At 43.4% G+C, this 24,595-nt stretch overlaps 1 protein-coding gene across 3 annotated transcripts in view; it reads left to right on the top strand.

The window, feature by feature from the left end:
* Positions 1–24,595, top strand: part of stab1 (stabilin 1) — a 155,297-nt gene that overhangs the window by 50,747 nt on the left and 79,955 nt on the right. For all 3 annotated transcript variants that reach the window (XM_041871388.2, XM_045222981.1, XM_045222980.1), the window contains 16 exons: positions 2,356–2,451; positions 2,730–2,777; positions 4,431–4,558; positions 7,317–7,428; positions 7,524–7,601; positions 7,867–7,968; positions 8,275–8,379; positions 16,019–16,153; positions 17,257–17,385; positions 17,685–17,738; positions 19,740–19,853; positions 20,076–20,161; positions 20,305–20,414; positions 22,720–22,815; positions 23,087–23,132; positions 23,746–23,828. In XM_041871388.2, coding sequence (XP_041727322.2) covers positions 2,356–2,451; positions 2,730–2,777; positions 4,431–4,558; positions 7,317–7,428; positions 7,524–7,601; positions 7,867–7,968; positions 8,275–8,379; positions 16,019–16,153; positions 17,257–17,385; positions 17,685–17,738; positions 19,740–19,853; positions 20,076–20,161; positions 20,305–20,414; positions 22,720–22,815; positions 23,087–23,132; positions 23,746–23,828 — 1,522 coding nt within the window. The remainder of the gene's footprint in view (positions 1–2,355; positions 2,452–2,729; positions 2,778–4,430; positions 4,559–7,316; positions 7,429–7,523; positions 7,602–7,866; positions 7,969–8,274; positions 8,380–16,018; positions 16,154–17,256; positions 17,386–17,684; positions 17,739–19,739; positions 19,854–20,075; positions 20,162–20,304; positions 20,415–22,719; positions 22,816–23,086; positions 23,133–23,745; positions 23,829–24,595) is intronic.

Genomic DNA, 24,595 nt, shown 5'->3' on the forward strand with positions numbered 1-24,595 from the left:
ACAGTCTTTAATTTACCTCTTATCCCCATACAGTCTTTAATTTACCTCTGATCCCCACACAGTCTTTCATTTACCTCCTATCAACAGTCTTTCATTTACCTCTTATCCCCACACAGTCTTTAATTACCTCTTATCCCCACACAGTCTTTAATTACCTCTTATCCCCACAGTCTTTAATTTACGTGTCACCTATTATAACCCACACAGTCTTTAATTTACCTCTTATCCCCACACAGTTTTTAATTTACCTCTTATCCCCATACAGTCTTTAATTTACCTCTTATCCCCACACAGTCTTTAATTCACCTCTTATCCCCATACAGTATTTAATTCACCTCTTATCCCCACACAGTCTTTAATTCACCTCTTATCCCCATACAGTCTTTAATTTACCTCTTATCCCCACACAGTCTTTAATTACCTATTATCCCCATACAGTCTTTAATTCACCTCTTATCCCCATACAGTCTTTAATTTACCTCTTATCCCCATACAGTCTTTAATTTACCTCTTATCCCCACACAGTTTTTAATTTACCTGTCACATCTTATCCCCACACAGTCTTTAATTTACCTCTTATCCCCACACAGTCTTTAATTTACCTCTTATCCCCACAGTCTTTAATTTACCTCTTATCCCCACACAGTCTTTCATTTACCTCTTATCCCCATACAGTCTTTAATTCACCTCTTATCCCCATACAGTCTTTAATATACCTCTTGTCCCCACAGTCTTTAATTACCTCTTATCCCCACACAGTCTTTAATTCACCTCTTATCCCCATACAGTCTTTAATTTACCTCTTATCCCCACACAGTCTTTAATTCACCTCTTATCCCCACACAGTCTTTAATTCACCTCTTATCCCCACACAGTCTTTCAATTACCTGTCACCTCTTATAACCCACCCAGTCTTTCATTTACCTCTTATCCCCATACAGTCTTTCATTTACCTCTTATCCCCACACAGTCTTTCATTTACCTGTCACCTCTTATAACCCACCCAGTCTTTCATTTACCTCTTATCAACAGTCTTTCATTTACCTCTTATCCCCACACAGTCTTTCATTTACCTCTTATCCTCACACATTCTTTCATGTACCTCTTATCCCCACACAGTCTTTAATATACCTCTTGTCCCCACACAGTCTTTAATTTACCTCTTATCCCTACAGTCTTTAATTCACCTCTTATCCCCACAGTCTTTAATTTACCTATTTTCCACACACAGTCTTTAATTCACCTCTTATCCCCACAGTCTTTAATTTACCTCTTATCCCCACAGTCTTTAATTTACCTCTTATCCCACAGTCTTTAATTTACCTGTCAACTTTTATCCCCACACAGTCTTTAATTTACCTGTCACCTCGTATCCCCATACAGTCTTTCATTTATCTCTTATCCCCATACAGTCTTTAATTTACCTCTTATCCCCACACAGTCTTTAATTTACTTGTCACCTCTTATCCCCACACAGTTTTTAATTTACCTGTTATCCCCACACAGTCTTTAATTTACCTCGTATCCCCACACAGTCTTTAATTTACCTGTTATCACCACAGTCTTTAATTTACCTTTTATCCCACCATCTTTAATTTACCTGTCACCTTTTATACCACACAGTCTTTAATTTACTTGTCACCTCTTATCCCCACACAGTTTTTAATTTACCTGTTATCCCCACACAGTCTTTAATTTACCTCGTATCCCCACACAGTCTTTAATTTACCTGTTATCACCACAGTCTTTAATTTACCTTTTATCCCACCATCTTTAATTTACCTGTCACCTTTTATACCACACAGTCTTTAATTTACCTGTCAACTTTTATCCCCACACAGTCTTTAATTTACCTGTCACCTCGTATCCCCATACATTCTTTCATTTATCTCCTATCCCCATACAGTCTTTAATTTACCTCTTATCCCCACACAGTCTTTAATTTACCTCTTATCCCCACACAGTCTTTAATTACCTCTTATCCCCACACAGTCTTTAATTTACCTGTCACCTCTTATCCCCACACAGGTTTTTAATTTACCTCTTATCCCCACAGTCTTTAATTTACCTCTTATCCCCACACAGTCTTTAATTACCTCTTATCCCCACACAGTCTTTAATTTACCTCTTATCCCCACACAGTCTTTAATTTACCTCTTATCCACACAGTCTTTAATATACCTCTTGTCCCCACACAGTCTTTAATTTATCTCTTATCCCCATACAGTCTTTAATTTACCTCTTATCCCCATACAGTCTTTATTTTACCTCTTATCCCCACACAGTCTTTCATTTACCTCTTATTTACTAAGTGTGAGTCAGCAGTAAAGTGTTGTTGTGGTTTGGCGTCCTCAGGCTAAGTGTCAGTCGGTGAACGGAGGAAACAACATCTGTGTCTGTCCAGAAGGGTACGCTGGAGACGGAGTCACATGCTATGGGATGATGATCGAGGTAGGCTATACTATAACTGGGTTGTATTCATTAGTCCCGACACTGTTGCAAAACATTTTGCACCGTAGCAAGAAAAATTGCAGCGGAAACCGAAAAACTAGTTTCCATTGGACAAATTCAGGTAGCGGGGCCCTGCCGGTTTCCTTCCGTTTCCTTCTGTGTGCTTCCATTTGGTTTCTAGTGAATACACCCCTGCCTTACCTAGACAGTACAAGGTGGTTGCAAAAACAAAATGGTTGCATTTTGGTACTGCTTCACAACTTGTTTTGTTTTTTTAGGAACTGGACATGAACACCAATCTGTATGGTTTTTACCGCCTGATACAGGTCTGTAGCTGTCTATTTTCATACTCTCCTTTTGGCTCTAACTCTCTCCATCTAATTTTATTTTTTTATTTCTACACATTATATTCCTGTAGATGGTGTCATCAGAAAGTATTCATATCCCTTGACTCATATCCCTTGACCTCCACATTTTGTTGTTTCAGCCTGAATTCAAAATGGATTAAATGTATTCTTTTTTCTCGCCCATCTACACACTATACCCCATAATGACAAAGTTAAAACGTGTTTTTAGACATTTTAGCAAATGTATTGAAAAGTAAATACAGAAATATCTAATTTACTTAAGTATTCGCAACCCTGAGTCAATACATGTTAGAATTACCTTTGGCAGCGATTACAGATGTGAGTCTTTCTGGGTAAGTCTCTAAGAGCTTTACACAGCTGGATTGTGCAACATTTACCCGTTATTATTTTCAAAATTCAAGCTCTGTCAAGATGGTTGTTGATAATTGCTAGACAGCCATTTTCAAGTCTTGCCATAGATTTTCAAGCAGATTTAAGTCAAAACTGTAACTAGGCCACTCAGGAACATTCAGTGTCGTCTTGGTAAGCAACTCCAGTTTATATTTGGCCTTGTGTTGTAGGTTATTGCCCTGCTGAAAGGTGAATTTGTCTCCCAGTGTCTGTTGGAAAGCAGACTGAAGCAGGTTTTCCTCTAGGATTTTGCCTGTGCTTAGCTATTCTGTTTATTTTGATCCAAAAAAAAAAACTCCCTAGTCCTTGCCAATGACAAGTATACATAACCATAACATGATGCAGCCACCACCATGCTAAAAGTCACCTTGCTTTAGAGAGATTTACATGGTTATCAAAACTTCACGCCAGGGTAAGCCTACACGAAACACAGCCCTTATTTTAAGTGTTTTTAAAATCCCCTACGGAAAAATGAATGGTGGAAAACGATTGGAAAACCTCCCTGGTCTTTGTGGTTGAATCTGTGTTTGAAATTCACTGTTCGACTGAGGGACCTTACCGGTAATTGTATGTATGGGGTACAGAGACGAGGTAGTCATTCAAAAATCATGTTAAACACTATTATTGCACAAAGAGTGAGACTTGTTAAGCACATTTCTACTCCTTAACTTATTTAGTCTTGCCATAACAAAGGGGTTGAAAACGTATTGACTCAAGATATTTCAGCTTTTCATTTTTTATTTATTTGTACACATTTCTAAAAACATAATTCCACTTTGACATTATGGAGTATTGTGTGTAGATCAGTGACACAAAATCTCAATTTAATCAATTTTAAATTCAGGCTGTAACAACAAAATGTGGAAAAGTGAAGGGGTATGAATACTATCTGAAGGCTCTTTCTGAAGGCTCTTTCTGAAGGCTCTTTCTGAAGGCTCTTTCTGAAGGCTCTTTCTGAAGGCTTTTTCTGAAGGCTCTTTCTGAAGGCTCTTTCTGAAGGCTCTTTCTGAAGGCTCTTTCTGAAGGCTCTTTCTGAAGGCTTTTTCTGAAGGCTCTTTCTGAAGGCTCTTTCTGAAGGCTCTTTCTGAAGGCTCTTTCTGAAGGCTTTTTCTGAAGGCTCTTTCTGAAGGCTCTTTCTGAAGGCTCTTTCTGAAGGCTTTTTCTGAAGGCTCTTTCTGAAGGTCAGGGATTGATCCTTTCTGTTTCTTTCCCCTCTCTTAGAGGTCGTCAGAGTTTGACCTTAGTGGGAATATAACAGCTCTGGTGCCTTCCAGGGACGTGATCCGCAATCTAACCACCTCTGAGCAGGACTTCTGGTTTGACCGCTACAGGCTCCCGTACCTTCTAAAGTAATTGTCCTTACCTTACCTTACCTTACCATACCATACCATACCATACCATACCATACCATACCATACCTTACCATAGCTTACCATACCTTACCATAGCTTACCTTCTAAAGTAGTGGTATTCAAACTTTTTCAGAGTGGACCACATTTTTTTCTGCACAAGTTTCTGGGGACCCTATTTTGTTTCGCAAAAATGTATCACGACCCCAAATCTAATGACACGACCTTAAAGTCTGTACAGTTTTGATTTTTACATCAACAAATAACCTTGAAATCATTACAGTTTCATCTCTTTTCATCATGAAAAGAAACCAATAAATACATTTACTCAATACAATGGTACCATTCAAATTGTCTTTCTCAAAAGCCTGTGTATAAATCTAATAATAACACTCATCTGTACTCTGGGTTGTTGTTACTTCATTTGTGTCTGTATTTTGTCGACCCCACTGCAGTTGTCGCGACCCCGACTTTGAATATCACTGTTCTAAAGTAATTGACTGATAATGTCGATCTGAAGTGAATGTACGAGGAGAAAAGAGAGGCCCAGGTTAATCTGCTCTAAGACAGGGGTTCCCAAACTTTTTCATTCAGGCCCCCTTCCAGCATTCGGGAACATCCTGCGCCCCACGTCTCTTTCTATGGGTACAAGCATTGTTCATGACACAAACGGTTCCCCTCTTGTTGGCAGAGAGAACATGTTTCAGGTTTAAAGCTTATTTCCTGCAATTCTATACATTGTGTCATGGAGTACAGAGAATTTAGCAGTTTTAAAGCTAATTTTCTTGCAATTCTATACATTTTGCCATGTCTAATGTGTATTCCTGTGATATTTGAGTGACTCGAACATTACTACAAAATCTATGGACTAAAAAAACGTTAGCTGACATGAGGTAGTTGATCTGGACATTTCTGACAAGTTATAATAGCTCTCTAAATGAAATACAATGACTGACATGACAAGAGGAATTGATGAGGCACGACCCAATTTAGAAATTGCACCTTGTGAATTCTACTATTACAACTTTCAAGCGTTATTTTCCCCACTTACAGTGAGGGAAAAAAGTATTTGATCCCCTGCTGATTTTGTACGTTTGCCCACCGACAAAGAAATGATCAGTCTATAATTTTAATGGTAGGTTTATTTGAACAGTGAGAGACAGAATAACAACAAAAAATCCAGAAAAACGCATGTCAAAAATGTTATAAATTGATTTGCATTTTAATGAGGGAAATAAGTATTTGACCCCCTCTCAATCAGAAAGATTTCTGGCTCCCAGGTGTCTTTTATACAGGTAACGAGCTGAGATTAGGAGCACACTCTTAAAGGGAGTGCTCCTAATCTCAGCTTGTTACCTGTATAAAAGAACACCTGTCCACAGAAGCAATCAATCAATCAGATTCCAAACTCTCCACCATGGCCAAGACCAAAGAGCTCTCCAAGGATGTCAGGGACAAGATTGTAGACCTACACAAGGCTGGAATGGGCTACAAGACCATCGCCAAGCAGCTTGGTGAGAAGGTGACAACAGTTGGTGTGATTATTCACAAATGGAAGAAACACAAAAGTACTGTCAATCTCCCTCGGCCAGGGGCTCCATGCAAGATCTCACCTCGTGGAGTTGCAATGATCATGAGAACGGTGAGGAATCAGCCCAGAACTACACGGGAGGATGAACATCACCAATGAACATCTGAATGATTCAGAGGAGAACTGGGTGAAAGTGTTGTGGTCAGATGAGACCAAAATCGAGCTCTTTGGCATCAACTCAACTCGCCGTGTTTGGAGGAGGAGGAATGCTGCCTATGACCCCAAGAACACCACCCCCACCGTCAAACATGGAGGTGGAAACATTATGCTTTGGGGGTGTTTTTCTGCTAAGGGTACAGGACAACTTCACCGCATTAAAGGGACGATGGACGGGGCCATGTACCGTCAAATCTTGGGTGAGAACCTTCTTCCCTCAGCCAGGGCATTGCAAATGGGTTGTGGATGGGTATTCCAGCATGACAATGACCCAAAACACAAGGCCAAGGCAAAAAAGGAGTGGCTCAAGAAGAAGCACATTAAGGTCCTGGAGTGGCCTAGCCAGTCTCCAGACCTTAATCCCATAGAAAATCTGTGGAGGGAGCTGAAGGTTCGAGTTGCCAAACGTCAGCCTCGAAACCTTAATGACTTGGAGAAGATCTGCAAAGAGGAGTGGAACAAATCCCTCCTGAGGTGTGTGCAAACCTGGTGGCCAACTACAAGAAACGTCTGACCTCTGTGATTGCCAACAAGGGTTTTGCCACCAAGTACTAAGTCATGTTTTGCAGAGGGGGTCAAATACTTATTTCCCTCATTAAAATGCAAATCAATTTATAACATTTTTGACATGTGTTTTTGTGGATTTTTTTTGTTGTTATTCTGTCTCTCACTGTTCAAAGAAACCTACCATTAAAATTATAGACTGATCATTTCTTTGTCAGTGGGTAAACGTACAAAATCAGCAGGGGATCAAATACTTTTTTCCCTCACTGGTTACGGTTTGGATTGGGTCACGGTAAGATGATCCTAGCTCTGTACCTGAGGGAAACGGAGCCTATGGCCAGGATTCAATCCAATCACGGGTTGTAGACAATGCTGCTTTTAAAAGGCAATATTCCCGCATTCGTGGAGATCACGTTCACGATAAAACGCTACATATGTCGGCTCAATCGGGAAATTGCCTTTAATATTTATTTAACCAGGGCTCCTCCTCTCCCTCTTCCTCCCCAGAGCCCACTTCCTCCAGGGAATATTCTCCGTAGAAGACCTGGACAAGCAGGTCAACCAGCGGTTACCCACTCTACACTTACCTACTACATGGGAGGTCAAAACTGTTGATGGGGTAAGTTGAAGATGTTGTTGTTGTTGTTGTTGTTGCCATAGCGTCTACAGCCATGTCTCAAGATGATCTGACTGTGCGTTCTTCTTATGTTTCAGGAAGTTAGGATAGAGAATGCGACCATCCTCACCCCCAACATCCCTTCTATCAACGGATACATCCACATCATTAACACGGTAACGTGTAACAGGTCACTGCTTTGGTCTGTGGATATACGTTTTTACCTTACGTTTTGGTCATTTAGCAGACGCTCTTATCCAGAGCCACTTACAGTTAGCGAGTGCATACATTTTTTCATACTGATGCGCGACAAATGCCAAAACGCTAACGATATAATCAACTTTACACAAATTTGTTTTAATTAAATATTCCAAAAGCTTTTACACAAGCAAGGGTTGTTAGAGTTAAATGAATCCTGTGTTGATGGTTTTGTGTTTTCAGGTTCTGTTCCCCCCCTTGTCAGATATCCCACCAGAACCCCAAGGCCTGATGCAGTTCCTCAACAACACCCCTACCTCCAGCCTCTTTACACAGGCAGCACTGGTACGTTAGTTTTGTTAGGTTGTAGACAGGTACACCCCCCTGGACAGGACAGTTGTGCTGTGCTGTAACATGCCAGGACCAAGGTAAAAAATATTCACGTTTCCTCCACATTAAGTCCAACCTGCCTCCCTCCAGTCCTTTCATATACGTGACGTGTGTTTTGATTTATCTGTTACAATGGAACCAATGGAATAGAGCAGTGTTCAAGTATTTGACTGTATTTAACATACCAGTATGTGTCTGTTATCAGCTCGATCAGAGATAATATTGACTTTGTTTTCTGTTTTTCCCGTAATCTCCCTCCAGCTCTACAACCTGACAGATGAGATTGGTGTCTATGATTATACGATCCTACTTCCACACGACGACGCCGTCCGAGATTACTTGAGCCAGACCAACTCTACACAACTGGTAGGTAGAGATTACCTGAGCCAGTCCAACTCTACACAACTGGTAGGTAGAGATTACCTGAGCCAGACCAACTCTACACAACTGGTAGGTAGAGATTACCTGAGCCAGTCCAATTCTACACAACTGGTAGGTAGAGATTACCTGAGCCAGTCCAACTCTACACAACTGGTAGGTAGAGATTACCTGAGCCAGTCCAACTCTACACAACTGGTAGGTAGAGATTACCTGAGCCAGTCCAACTCTACACAACTGGTAGGTAGAGATTACCTGAGCCAGACCAACTCTACACAACTGGTAGGTAGAGATTACCTGAGCCAGACCAACTCTACACAACTGGTAGGTAGAGATTACCTGAGCCAGTCCAATTCTACACAACTGGTAGGTAGAGATTACCTGAGCCAGTCCAACTCTACACAACTGGTAGGTAGAGATTACCTGAGCCAGTCCAACTCTACACAACTGGTAGGTAGAGATTACCTGAGCCAGTCCAATTCTACACAACTGGTAGGTAGAGATTACCTGAGCCAGACCAACTCTACACAACTGGTAGGTAGAGATTACCTGAGCCAGTCCAATTCTACACAACTGGTAGGTAGAGATTACCTGAGCCAGTCCAACTCTACACAACTGGTAGGTAGAGATTACCTGAGCCAGTCCAACTCTACACAACTGGTAGGTAGAGATTACCTGAGCCAGTCCAACTCTACACAACTGGTAGGTAGAGATTACCTGAGCCAGTCCAACTCTACACAACTGGTAGGTAGAGATTACCTGAGCCAGTCCAACTCTACACAACTGGTAGGTAGAGATTACCTGAGCCAGTCCAACTCTACACAACTGGTAGGTAGAGATTACCTGAGCCAGTCCAATTCTACACAACTGGTAGGTAGAGATTACCTGAGCCAGACCAACTCTACACAACTGGTAGGTAGAGATTACCTGAGCCAGTCCAATTCTACACAACTGGTAGGTAGAGATTACCTGAGCCAGTCCAACTCTACACAACTGGTAGGTAGAGATTACCTGAGCCAGTCCAACTCTACACAACTGGTAGGTAGAGATTACCTGAGCCAGTCCAACTCTACACAACTGGTAGGTAGAGATTACCTGAGCCAGTCCAACTCTACACAACTGGTAGGTAGAGATTACCTGAGCCAGTCCAACTCTACACAACTGGTAGGTAGAGATTACCTGAGCCAGTCCAACTCTACACAACTGGTAGGTAGAGATTACCTGAGCCAGTCCAATTCTACACAACTGGTAGGTAGAGATTACCTGAGCCAGACCAACTCTACACAACTGGTAGGTAGAGATTACCTGAGCCAGTCCAATTCTACACAACTGGTAGGTAGAGATTACCTGAGCCAGTCCAACTCTACACAACTGGTAGGTAGAGATTACCTGAGCCAGTCCAACTCTACACAACTGGTAGGTAGAGATTACCTGAGCCAGACCAACTCTACACAACTGGTAGGTAGAGATTACCTGAGCCAGACCAACTCTACACAACTGGTAGGTAGAGATTACCTGAGCCAGTCCAACTCTACACAACTGGTAGGTAGAGATTACCTGAGCCAGACCAACTCTACACAACTGGTAGGTAGAGATTACCTGAGCCAGACCAACTCTACACAACTGGTAGGTAGAGATTACCTGAGCCAGTCCAACTCTACACAACTGGTAGGTAGAGATTACCTGAGCCAGTCCAACTCTACACAACTGGTAGGTAGAGATTACCTGAGCCAGTCCAACTCTACACAACTGGTAGGTAGAGATTACCTGAGCCAGTCCAATTCTACACAACTGGTAGGTAGAGATTACCTGAGCCAGTCCAACTCTACACAACTGGTAGGTAGAGATTACCTGAGCCAGTCCAACTCTACACAACTGGTAGGTAGAGATTACCTGAGCCAGTCCAACTCTACACAACTGGTAGGTAGAGATTACCTGAGCCAGTCCAACTCTACACAACTGGTAGGTAGAGATTACCTGAGCCAGTCCAACTCTACACAACTGGTAGGTAGAGATTACCTGAGCCAGTCCAACTCTACACAACTGGTAGGTAGAGATTACCTGAGCCAGACCAACTCTACACAACTGGTAGGTAGAGATTACCTGAGCCAGTCCAACTCTACACAACTGGTAGGTAGAGATTACCTGAGCCAGTCCAACTCTACACAACTGGTAGGTAGAGATTACCTGAGCCAGACCAACTCTACACAACTGGTAGGTAGAGATTACCTGAGCCAGTCCAACTCTACACAACTGGTAGGTAGAGATTACCTGAGCCAGTCCAACTCTACACAACTGGTAGGTAGAGATTACCTGAGCCAGACCAACTCTACACAACTGGTAGGTAGAGATTACCTGAGCCAGACCAACTCTACACAACTGGTAGGTAGAGATTACCTGAGCCAGTCCAACTCTACACAACTGGTAGGTAGAGATTACCTGAGCCAGTCCAACTCTACACAACTGGTAGGTAGAGATTACCTGAGCCAGACCAACTCTACACAACTGGTAGGTAGAGATTACCTGAGCCAGTCCAACTCTACACAACTGGTAGGTAGAGATTACCTGAGCCAGTCCAACTCTACACAACTGGTAGGTAGAGATTACCTGAGCCAGACCAACTCTACACAACTGGTAGGTAGAGATTACCTGAGCCAGTCCAACTCTACACAACTGGTAGGTAGAGATTACCTGAGCCAGACCAACTCTACACAACTGGTAGGTAGAGATTACCTGAGCCAGACCAACTCTACACAACTGGTAGGTAGAGATTACCTGAGCCAGACCAACTCTACACAACTGGTAGGTAGAGATTACCTGAGCCAGACCAACTCTACACAACTGAATGAAGGAATAAATAAATAAAATATTGTGATCCGTGTTTGGAGGTGAAGTAAATCACTGGTCTGAAATCTATCTTTCCTTCTACTTACTAAAACGACATACTGTCTAATAATCATACTGCATACTATTTAGATTGTAATGTTTAGTAAAAACGAATGCAGTAAGCAACAAATATCAACATACTCGGCACAGCCATCCTGAGAATGAATCATCTAATGTGGAATTGCGTTGTTTCCCGCCATTCATTCATTTTGGGACAGCGTGTCACCATTTCTGAATATCAGCTGTGGTCAAACACAGGTACATTAGAAAAATACTATTCTCTTCCTCAAAAGTGTGCATCGAATTCTACTAGATGAAAAGCCGAAATTAGTATGATATCCTGGCCTTTTAAAGCATACTCGATTTTCGAAATTACACATACTATAAAACGTTGTATCTTCACGTAGCTAAAATGCCTACTGTTTAGAAGACGGGAATGGGGATTGGGAACCCAGCCATTCATCCAGTATTTCAGTGGGTTATTTTATTAATTCAGTGCCCGATTCTGACCCGAGTTAAGCGCGCGGAAATGGAATGTATTTCCCTTTTTTTATGTGTATTCTGACCTTGAATTTAAGCATGATAACAGCACGTTTATTCACCAGCTATTCGTTTGGGATGGAGATCTAATAAATGGAGGTGTGGCTACAGTGGTAGCTATGGGTGGAGATCTAATACATTTTTTATTTTATTTATTTCACCTTTATTTAACCAGGTAAGCCAGTTGAGAACAAGTTCTCATTTACAACTGCGACCTGGCCAAGATAAAGCAAAGCAGTGCGATAAAAACAACAACACAGAGTTACATATGGGGTAAAAAAAAACATAAAGTCAAAAATACAACAGAAAATATATATACAGTGGTGCAAATGGAGGTGTGTCTCCAGATACGCTGTATTCTGACCTTGACTTAACTCCCTCGTAATGCCACCACCTTATCCGATAGGAAACCATGAATAAGGTCTAGTGAACCTGCCTGTTCCAAGTGGGAAAAGCATCGACTTATAAACCGATTTATATCGACCGATATAAATAACACCATTCTCCATGTACTATAATTTACAACTTGATACGAGCTATTGATAAGAGCCGGGTAAATGAGTAATCCGTTTGGAGAAGGGGATTGTAAATATAAATGACAATTTGTTTTAGATATATTTAGATATATTTTACCTTATAGTCGCTGGAGACAAAATGTGAAACCAGTCATATGGCAGCAAACTGAAGCATATCAACATATCAACTTTCCCACCGTGAAGTTTATGACATGCTGTGCCATTATGCAGAATTTAAACTGTAAGGCCTTTTAACTTGCAGGGATGATCTAATGTCTTAATGATAGGATAACCAGACTTTCTCTGTCTCCTATTTCTGTCATGTTAAATATGAAAGACTATCAGTATCGACCGTCAGTAGGCCTAATGACCACATATATTACACTGCCAATTACTGTTAGTTCCTTCAGTTGGTATAGCCTACATTATCATTCCATTTAATTACACTGTTACAGTGGGGAGAACAAGTATTTGATACACTGCCGATTGTGCAGGTTTTCCTACTTACAAAGCATGTAGAGGTCTGTAATTTTTATCATAGGTACACTTCAACTGTGAGAGGCAGAATCTAAAACAAACATCCAGAAAATCACATTGTATGATTTTTAAGTAATTCATTTGCATTTTATTGCATGACATAAGTATTTGATCACCTACCAACCAATAAGAATTCCGGCTCTCACAGACCTGTTAGTTTTTCTTTAAGAAGCCCTCCTGTTCTCCACTCATTACCTGTATTAACTGCACCTGTTTGAACTCGTTACCTGTATAAAAGACACCTGTCCACACACTCAAATCAAACAGACTCCAACCTCTCCACAATGGCCAAGACCAGAGAGCTGTGTAAGGACATCAGGGATAAAATTGTAGACTTGCACAAGGCTGGGATGGGCTACAGGATAATAGGCAAGCAGGTTGGTGAGAAGGCAACAACTGTTGGCGCAATTATTAGAAAATGGAAGAAGTTCAAGATGACGGTCAATCACCCTCGGTCTGGGGCTCCATGCAAGATCTCACCTCGTGGGGCATCAATGATCATGAGGAAGGTGAGGGATCCGCCCAGAACTACACGGCAGGACCTGGTCAATGACCTGGTCAATGACCTGAAGAGAGCTGGGACCACAGTCCCAAAGAAAACCATTAGTAACACACTACGCCGTCATGGATTAAAATCCTGCAGCGCACGCAAGGTCCCCCTGCTCAAGCCAGCGCATGTCCAGGCCCATCTGAAGTTTGCCAATGACCATCTGGATTATCCAGAGGAGGAATGGGAGAAGGTCATGTGGTCTGATGAGACAAAAATAGAGCTTTTGGTCTAAACTCCACTCGCCGTGTTTGGAGGTAGAAGAAGGATGAGTACAACCCCAAGAACACCATCCCAACCGTGAAGCATGGAGGTGGAAAAATAATTCTTTGGGGATGCTTTTCTGCAAAGGGGACAGGACGACTGCACCGTATTGAGGGGAGGATGGATGGGGCCATGTATCGCGAGATCTTGGCCATCAACCTCCTTCCCTCAGTAAGAGCATTGAAGATGGGTCGTGGCTGGGTCTTCCAGCATGACAACGACCCGAAACACACAGCCAGGGCAACTAAGGAGTGGCTCCGTAAAAGCATCTCAAGGTCCTGGAGTGGCCTAGCCAGTCTCCAGACCTGAACCCAATAGAACATCTTTGGAGGGAGCTGAAAGTCCGTATTGCCCAGCGACAGCCCCCGAAACCTGAAGGATCTGGAGAAGGTCTGTATGGAGGAGTGGGCCAAAATCCCTGCTGCAGTGTGTGCAAACCTGGTCAAGACCTACAGGAAACGTATGATCTCTGTAATTGCAAACAAAGGTTTCTGTACCAAATATTAAGTTCTGCTTTTCTGATGTATCAAATACTTATGTCATGCAATAAAATGCAAATTAATAACTTAAAAATCATACAATGTGATTTCTGGATTTTTGTTTTAGATTCCGTCTCTCACAGTTGAAGTGTACCTATGATAAAAATTACAGACCTCTACATGCTTTGTAAGTAGGAAAACCTGCAAAATCGGCAGTGTATCAAATACTTGTTCTCCCCACTGTAGTTCCTTCAGTTGGTATAGCCTACATTATCATTCCATTTAATTACACTGTTCTCCCTATTAGAATTCTATGTACACTAATCTTCCAACATTACCATGGGTTGAAGAACTGAATGTGGCAATTTTCAGAATGAATCAAACCACCGTTTTATTTATTTTTATGCATAAAGTCTCTTCAAACCAGTTTTTATGATACATAATTACTTTCCTAACCTTAAATAATCTACAAGATCAGAGTATCTTTTTATCTACCAATTGGTGCTGAAACGGAGACGAATATGCCCAGACCCTAACACCAACATCACCCGTACCCAAACCCAGACACCAACATCACCCGTGCCCAGACCCTCACACCAACATCACCCGTGCCCAGACCCAGCTGCTCACGCCAACATCTCCAGCGCCCAGACCCAGACACCAACATCACCCATGCCCAGACCCAGACCCTCACACCAACATCACCCGTGCCCAGACCCAGCTGCTCACGCCAACATCTCCAGCGCCCAGACCCAGACACCAACATCACCCATGCCCAGACCCAGACCCTCACACCAACATCACCCTGCCCAGACCCAGCTGCTCACGCCAACATCTCCAGCGCCCAGACCCTCACACCAACATCACCCGTGCCCAGACCCAGACCCTCACACCAACATCTCCAGCGCCCGCGTCACTCTCTGCCATATGGCCTCAACACCCCCATCTCCAGCGCCCCCGTCACTCTCTGCCATATGGCCTCAACACCCCCATCTCCAGCGCCCACATCACTCTCTGCCATATGGCCTCAACACCCCCATCTTTAGCGCCCGCGTCACTCTCTGCCATATGGCCTCAACACCCCCATCTCCAGCGCCCGCGTCACTCTCTGCCATATGGCCTCAACACCCCCATCTCCAGCGCCCGCGTCACTCTCTGCCATATGGCCTCAACACCCCCATCTCCAGCGCCCACATCACTCTCTGCCATATGGCCTCAACACCCCCATCTTTAGCGCCCACATCACTCTCTGCCATATGGCCTCAACACCCCCATCTCCCCCTCCACTCTCCCCCAAACTGCCTCAAACTGCACCATTTTGTTTCTCTCCGTCCCCTAAGCACTTTCAACATTTAGATAATAAAGCATTTGACCTTTCCATTGTGTTAACGATGGAGGATTGGTTGATTTCCAGTTTTTAAGTATACGTTTTTTGAAGATGATTGACGAGAAAACTACCCATTGGGTATCTCACTGAAATGCATATATTTAGATGGCTTTCTTTCACTGATATTCTGAACCCGTTCTCTCAATATATTCTAGTGAGTCTGTCGACAAAATTATAACTAAAAGGTACACCGTATTTAAAGGGATGGCTTAAGATAAATGTACTGAAAGCCCTATTGAATGAAAACTCCAGGAGAAAATCTGTTGGCCGGCAACTGGGAGGATATTCAGCGGTTGAATTACATTTATTCAGAGCGCGCAAGGGAAGCACGCCCGTTACACACCTTCATAAAGTAAGTCTGAATACCAACTACTGAGAAGTGCGCAGGAAAGGCGTGCTTAAGAAAGGTGTAATTTCCTAAATCGGAATCAGGCCCTCGTTGCATAATAACTATGTTGTTCCTTGTCAACAGGGTGAAGAGGTATTTAAATACCACGTCATTCTTCAGGAACAGCTGTTCCCGGATCATCTGCGGGACGGGATGGTGAAGAGCACGTTACTGGGGAAGGCCTACCAGATCATGTTCCACCTGGGCAAGAACAATGAGGTACGCTATTCACTATTTGGCAGTTGTTTGATTGATATTTTTTTAAATTAGTTAATTGGTTTGATTGATTGGTTGGTTGATTTTATTTATTTAATATTTTGTAACACCTGGGGTGTTTCCCATACTACCCTGCTCCACACTCTCATGCTCCAAGTGCATTCTCCAGAGGACGTTCTCTTGAGTACTAGCTAGTTAAACAGGCAAAAATGACCTAAAGCTAATGTTACGCAAGGTAGATGTCAATTCTTCGTGGGTAGCTAGCTAACAAATCTTTGTGGCTAGCTACAGTAGCTAGCCAGTTAGCCCTATTGACTTACTATGGAGTAACCCATTCACTGAACCTTCCTTCTTCTAGCCAGGTCAATGGCAATAGAGACGAAACAAGATGTACACAAAGCAAACGTTTTACTTCATAACTAACAGCTAGCTATATGTGAATCATAATAATGTAGCTAACCAGATAGTATAACAGGCAAAAATGACCTAAAACCAATGTTATCCAAGGTGTCAATTCTTTGTGGGTAGCCAGCTAACAATTCTTCGTGGCTATCTGGCTAGCTAACAGTAGTAGCTCGCTAACAGTAGTAGCTCGCTAACAGTAGTAGCTCGCTAACAGTAGTAGCTCGCTAACAGTAGTAGCTCGCTAACAGTAGTAGCTCGCTAACAGTAGTAGCTCGCTAACAGTAGTAGCTAGCCAGTTAGCTCTATTGACTTACTATGGGCTCTCGACTGGCCTATGTGCTCGTGGGACCCATCCTCTGCTCGCTCGACTCAGTGTTTGTTTGCTCAATTATGTTTCATTTAGCTCTACAGCACCATCTCGCGAATGATCGATTTTACAGATCAATTATACGCAATATTCATGGATTAAATGAAATGGGGCAGTCGTTCTCCCCTGGGACGTCTAAAGGTTATAGGGCACTACTTTTGACCAGAGCTCCAGGTTTTCAAAAATTCCCGGTTGGAAGATTCCCATAATAAGGAGGGAATCAGCAGGAAATATGGAATCCTCCAACCAGGATTTCAGGAAAACCTGGGAATTTTGGGAAAGTTACAGGAATTTTTGCAGCACTTATTTTGGTTGTTATCTGAACGTGTTTCAGACGTTGGCCAACGATGTTCTGCTGGATGGGAGCCACAGTGAGACGAGACACGGGGTGGTCCTGGCTGTTCCCCAAGTCTTACAGGTCCATAAGAACCGATGCAGCCAAGACGTGGTCCTACGGGTCAGAGTAAGTGTGTGTGTGTGTGTGATGCGAGTCAGTCAGTCAGCTTTACTGATGGATGGAGACAGGAGGGTCGTGATGTGATGCGAGTCAGAGTCAGTCAGCTTTACTGATGGATGGAGACAGGAGGGTCGTGATGTGATGCGAGTCAGAGTCAGTCAGCTTTACTGATGGATGGAGACAGGAGGGTCGTGATGTGATGTGGTGAACTATGTCATATAGAAATGTATCAGCACAGTACAGTATCTTACAGAGGAATGTTTTCTCTTTCTGGGTGCGTGTGTGTATTTTGTTCTTTTTCCAAGGGGAGGTGCTCAGCCTGTGATGAAAAACCCAGATGTTTTGTTAGCTACAAACCAGTAAGACTCTAAACATTAAAACATAAACATAACCAACATTTTCTATCTCTCTTTTTATCTTTATTCATTTATTTCCATTCACTGTTCCTGCTATTATATCTTTAGCACTATGATGATATTATAATAATTTGACCGAGTTTAGTTATGAGTGCATTGTAACCACCGGTCTTAAACATTATTCCAAATGTGCATTTCCCCCATATCCTTTAGTGTGGAGCTACAGTGGCTTGCGAAAGTATTCACCCCCATTGGTATTTTTCCTATTTTGTTGCCTTACAACCTGGAATTACAATTGATTTTTTGGGGGGGTTTGTATCATTTGATTTACACAACATGCCTACCACTTTGAAGATGCAAAATATGTTTTATTGTGAAACAAACCAGAAATAAGACAAAAAAAACAGAAAACTTGAGCGTGCATAACTATTTACACCTTTTGCAGCAATTACAGCTGCAAGTCCCTTGGGGCATGTCTCTATAAGCTTGGCACATCTAGCCACTGGGATTTTTGCCCATTCTTCAAGGCAAAACTGCTCCAGCTCCATCAAGTTGTAGCTCAGTTGGTAGAGCATGGCGCTTGCAACGCCAGGGTTGTGGGTTCGTTTCCCACGGGGGGCCAGTATGAAAAAATGTATGCACTCACTAACTGTAAGTCGCTCTGGAAAAGAGCGTCTGCCAAATGACTAAAATGTAAATGTAAAATGTAAGTTGCATGGGTTCCGCTGGTGTACAGCAATCTTTAAGTCATACCACAGATTCTCAATTGGATTGAGGTCTGGGCTTTGACTAGGCCATTCCAAGACATTTAAATGTTTCCCCTTAAACCACTCGAGTGTTGCTTTAGCAGTATGCTTAGGGTCATTGTCCTGCTGGAAGGTGAACCTCTGTCCCAGTCTCAAATCTCTGGAAGACTGAAACAGGTTTCCCTCAAGAATTTCCCTGTATTTAGCGCCATCTATCATTCCTTCAATTCTGACCAGTTTCCCAGTCCCTGCCGATGAAAAACATCCCCACAGCATGATGCCGCCACCACCATGCTTCACTGTGGGGATGGTGTTCTCGGAGTGATGAGAGGTGTTGGGTTTGCACCAGACATAGCGTTTTCCTTGATGGCCAAAAAGCTCAATTTTAGTCTCATCTGACCAGAGTACCTTCTTCCATATGTTTGGGGAGTCTCCAACATGCCTTTTGGCGAACACCAAATGTGTTTGCTTATTTCTTTCTTTAAGCAATGGCTTTTTTCTGGCCACTCTTCCGTAAAGCCCAGCTCTGTGGAGTGTACGGCTTAAAGTGGTCCTATGGACAGATACTCCAATCTCCACTGTGGAGCTTTGCAGCTCCTACAGGGTTATCTTTGGTCTCTTTGTTGCCTCTCTGATTAATGCCCTCCTTGCCTGGTCCGTGAGTTTTGGTAGGCGGCCCTCTCTTGGCAGGTTTGTTGTGGTGCCATATTCTTTCCCTTTTTTAATAATGGATTTAATGGTGCTCCGTGGGATGTTCAAAGTTTCTGATGTTTTTTTATAACCCAACCCTGATCTGTACTTCACAACTTTGTCCCTGACCTGTTTGGAGAGCTCCTTGGTCTTCATGGTGCCCCTTGCTTAGTGGTGTTGCAGACTCTGGGGCCTTTCAGAACAGGTGTATATATACTGAGATCATGTGACAGATCATGTGACACTTAAATAAAGTCCACCTGTGTGCAATCTAACTAATTATGTGACTTCTGAAGGTAATTGGTTGCACCAGATCTTATTTAGGGGCTTCTAGCAAAGGGGGTGAATACATATGCACACACCACTTTCTTTTTTAGATGTTATTTTTTTCATTCCACTTCACCAATTTGGACTATTTTGTCTTTGTCCATTACATGAAATCCAAATAAAAATCCATTTAAATTACAGGTTGTAATGCAACAAAATAGGAAAAACGCCAAGGGGGATGAATACTTTTGCAAGGCACTGTACGTTGTGTCTCTGTTAATTATGTTGTCCTGCAATGTAGGTCATGAGTCAGTACCCTCTGAACATGAGATCTAACTGCAAGTACAGGAAGAGGGTGGGCTCTAGGAGGAAGTCCGTGGCGGGCTGCATTATTGATTGTTTGAGGACGACACAGGTGAGATATCATACAGGAGGATTCTTTGGTTGATTATTGGTTGATTGATAAATGTTATTGTCCCTGAGAATAAATAGTTTTCCACAACTCACAAATTTAACATATACAACAAACAACCCAGCCAATACAGGTAATAAAACCAGTTTATCTTGTATGAATGAATATAGTCCCATAGGGCTCTGGTCAAAAGTACTCTGACGAGCGCTGCCTGCTGTGTTGCAGGACCACACGTGCTGCTCGGGATACTTTGGCCATGACTGTTTTAAATGCCCTGGGGAGCTGGACAACTGGTGCTCAGGGAACGGAAGGTACAGTACACAGGACTAGAATGAGTAGAACGGCCGTCCCCACTCATGTCAATGATGCCATAATAGGTGGACTGTCTGATGGCCATGGGTTTTCCAGTCAAATTGCCAGAGGTTAATTGTGTTCATTGTGTTTCTATGGGCAGGTGTATGGATGGGAACCTGGGGACTGGGGAGTGTCTGTGCAACGAGGGTTTCCACGGGACAGTCTGTGAGACCTGCGAACCGGGACGCTACGGCAAGGACTGCAAGTCAGGTATATTATATATACACTGTACACAGGCCTGAGCCTGGCTGACTGGCTGGCTGGCTGACTGACTCACTGGCTGACTCACTGACTGACTGGCTGACTGACTGACTGACTGGCTGGCTGACTCACTGGCTGGCTGGCTGACTGACTGGCTGGCTGACTGACTGACTCACTGACTGGCTGGCTGACTCACTGACTGACTCACTGACTGGCTGGCTGGCTGACTGACTGGCTGACTCACTGACTGGCTGGCTGACTGACTGGCTGGCTGATTGACTCACTGACTGGCTGGCTGACTGACTGGCTGGCTGACTCACTAACTGGCTGGCTGACTGACTGGCTGGCTGGCTGACTCACTGACTGGCTGGCTGACTGACTGGCTGGCTGACTCACTGGCTGACTTACTGGCTGAATGGCTGACTGACTGACTCACTGACTGGCTGGCTGACTCACTGACTGGCTGGCTGACTCACTGACTGGCTGGCTGACTGACTGACTGGCTGGCTGACTCACTGACTGACTGACTGACTGACTGACTCACTGACTGGCTGGCTGACTCACTGACTGGCTGGCTGACTCACTGACTGGCTGGCTGACTGACTGGCTGGCTGACTCACTGACTGGCTGGCTGACTCACTGACTGGCTGGCTGACTCACTGACTGGCTGGCTGACTGACTGACTGGCTGGCTGACTCACTGACTGACTGACTGACTGACTGACTCACTGACTGGCTGGCTGACTCACTGACTGGCTGGCTGACTCACTGACTGGCTGGCTGACTGACTGGCTGGCTGACTCATTGACTGGCTGGCTGACTCACTGACTGGCTGACTGACTCATTGACTGGCTGGCTGACTCACTGACTGGCTGACTGACTCATTGACTGGCTGGCTGACTGACTGACTGGCTGGCTGACTCATTGACTGGCTGGCTGACTCACTGCCTGGCTGACTGGGTCATTGACTGGCTGGCTGACTGACTGACTGGCTGGCTGGCTGACTCATTGACTGGCTGGCTGACTCACTGCCTGGCTGACTGGGTCATTGACTGGCTGGCTGACTGACTGGCTGGCTGACTGACTGGCTGGCTGACTCATTGACTGGCTGGCTGACTCACTGCCTGGCTGACTGGGTCATTGACTGGCTGGCTGGCTGGCTGACTGACTGGCTGGCTGACTGACTGGCTGGCTGACTCACTGCCTGGCTGGCTGACTCACTGCCTGGCTGACTGGGTCATTGACTGACTGATTATATGTTTTAGATAATAGAAAACACACATACAACCACAATATCTAAGAAATAGAAGTACATGCATTTACAAACTTTAGAGGGTAGAATATTATTGGTGTTTAGGATGTTGTTTTCTTTACTTTGACTAATCAGAGTGCAGCTGTGCTAACTATGCTAACTATGTTACAACAACATGTGTTTGACTGGTCAGAGTGCAGCTGTGCTAACTATGCTAACTATGTTACAACAACATGTGTTTGACTGGTCAGAGTGCAGCTGTGCTAACTATGCTAACTATGTTACAACAACATGTGTTTGACTGGTCAGAGTGCAGCTGTGCTAACTATGCTAACTATGTTACAACAACATGTGTTTGACTGGTCAGAGTGCAGCTGTGCTAACTATGCTAACTATGTTACAACAACATGTGTTTGACTGGTCAGAGTGCAGCTGTGCTAACTATGCTAACTATGTTACAACAACATGTGTTTGACTGGTCAGAGTGCAGCTGTGCTAACTATGCTAACTATGTTACAACAACATGTGTTTGACTGGTCAGAGTGCAGCTGTGCTAACTATGCTAACTATGTTACAACAACATGTGTTTGACTGGTCAGAGTGCAGCTGTGCTAACTATGCTAACTATGTTACAACAACATGTGTTTGACTGGTCAGAGTGCAGCTGTGCTAACTATGCTAACTATGTTACAACAACATGTGTTTGCCTGGTCAGAGTGCAGCTGTGCTAACTATGCTAACTATGTTACAACAACATGTGTTTGACTGGTCAGAGTGCAGCTGTGCTAACTATGCTAACTATGTTACAACAACATGTGTTTGACTGGTCAGAGTGCAGCTGTGCTAACTATGCTAACTATGTTACAACAACATGTGTTTGACTGGTCAGAGTGCAGCTGTGCTAACTATGCTAACTATGTTACAACAACATGTGTTTGACTGGTCAGAGTGCAGCTGTGCTAACTATGCTAACTATGTTACAACAACATGTGTTTGACTGGTCAGAGTGCAGCTGTGCTAACTATGCTAACTATGTTACAACAACATGTGTTTGCCTGGTCAGAGTGCAGCTGTGCTCATGGGAAGTGTCTGGATGGAGTGACAGGAAACGGGAGGTGTGTTTGCTACAAAGGCTGGAGAGGAGTCAACTGCTCCAAGGGTATGTACTGTAGGGCTGTGTCCCAAATGATACCCTATTCCCTATGTAGTGCACTTCTTTTGACCAGGGCCCATAGGGTGTGAGAGGAGTCAACTACTCCAAGGGTATGTACAGTGCTGTAGGCCGAAGACCCTAATGTTACCATATTCCCTATGGGAGCTGGTCAAAAGTAGTGCACTATATAGGAAATAGGGTGCCATTTGGGATAGAAATGTGATTCTGGGGTAAGAAACGTTCCGCTCACTCTCTCTCTCTCTTTCTCTCTCTGTAGAGATCCTGTCTGACGCCTGTGGCGGAATCTGTGATGAAAATGCAAAGTAAGTTCCAAAATGGCACCCTATTCCCTATATCAATCCAATCCAATCAATCACATTTATTTTATAAAGCCCTTTTTATAGCAGCAGTTGTCGCAAAGTGCTATACCCCAAAGACAAAGCAACACAGCTGCAGAAACTCAGTGACTAGGAAAAACTTCCTAGAAAGGCGAGAACCTAGGAAGAAACCTAGAGAGGAACCAGGCTCCGAGGGGTGGAGGAAGAAACCTAGAGAGGAACCAGGCTCCGAGGGGTGGAGGAAGAAACCTAGAGAGGAACCAGGCTCCGAGGGGTGGCCAGTCCTCTTCTGGCTGTGCCGGGTGGAGATTATAAGAGAACATGGGGGGAGGGGAGAGGAGTCAGGCCAGGTAATCCTGAGGCATGGTCCTAGGGCTCAGGTCCTCCGGGAGGAGGAAGGGGGGGGCAGAGAGAGGGAGAGGAGAATTAGAGGGAGCATGCCTAAGATCACTCTGGACAACAGATAAGACAGGAGAATTAGAGGTCACACTATATTATTATTATTTATTATTACTATATGTAGTGCACTACTTTTGACCAGAGGCTGAGTCATTCAATCAAAAGATGATTGATGATTGATCTTGTGTGTGTGTTTCAGCTGTAAGCCCAGGGAGACTGAGACAGAGGGCCCTAGATGCCAGTGTGTTGCAGGGTTCACAGGAAACGGAACCGTCTGCACAGGTCTCTAACATTTTACTGTTCTGATTATGGATGTATACAGTGCCTTCCGAAAGAACTCATACCCCTTGATTTATTCCACATATTGTTGTGTTACAGACAGAATTCAAAATGGATTAAAGGGATTTTTTTTCTCTCACCCATCTACAAAAAAGAACCCATAATGACAAAGTGAAAACATGTTTTTAGAAATGTTTGCACATTTTATGAAAATTAAATACAGAAATATCTAATTTACATACAGTACCAGTCAAAGGTTTGGACACACCTACTCATTCCAGGGTTTTTCTTTATTTTTACTATTTTCTACATTGTAGAATAATAGTGAAGACATCAAAACTATGAAATAACACAAATGGAATCATGTAGTAACCAAAAAAGTCTTAAACAAATCAAAATATATTTTATATTTGAGATTCTTCAAAGTAGCCACCCTTTGCCTTGATGACAGCTTTGCACACTCTTGGCATTCTCTCAACCAGCTTCATGAGGTAGTCATGGATTGCATTTCAATTAACAGGTGTGCCTTCTTAAAAGTTAATTTGTGGAATTTATTTCCATCTTAATGCGTTTGAGCCGATCAGTTGTGTTGTGACAAGTTAGGGGTGGTATATAGAAGATAACCCTGTTAGGTAAAAGACCAAGTCCATATTATGGCAAGAACAGCTCAAATAAGCAAAGAGAAACAAAAGTCCATCATTACTTTAAGACATGTAGATTAGTCAATACGGAACATTTCAAGAACTTTGAAAGTTTCTTCAAGTGCAGTT

This window comes from Coregonus clupeaformis, chromosome 10, assembly GCF_020615455.1.
Source record: "Coregonus clupeaformis isolate EN_2021a chromosome 10, ASM2061545v1, whole genome shotgun sequence".
Classification (NCBI taxonomy): domain Eukaryota; kingdom Metazoa; phylum Chordata; class Actinopteri; order Salmoniformes; family Salmonidae; genus Coregonus; species Coregonus clupeaformis.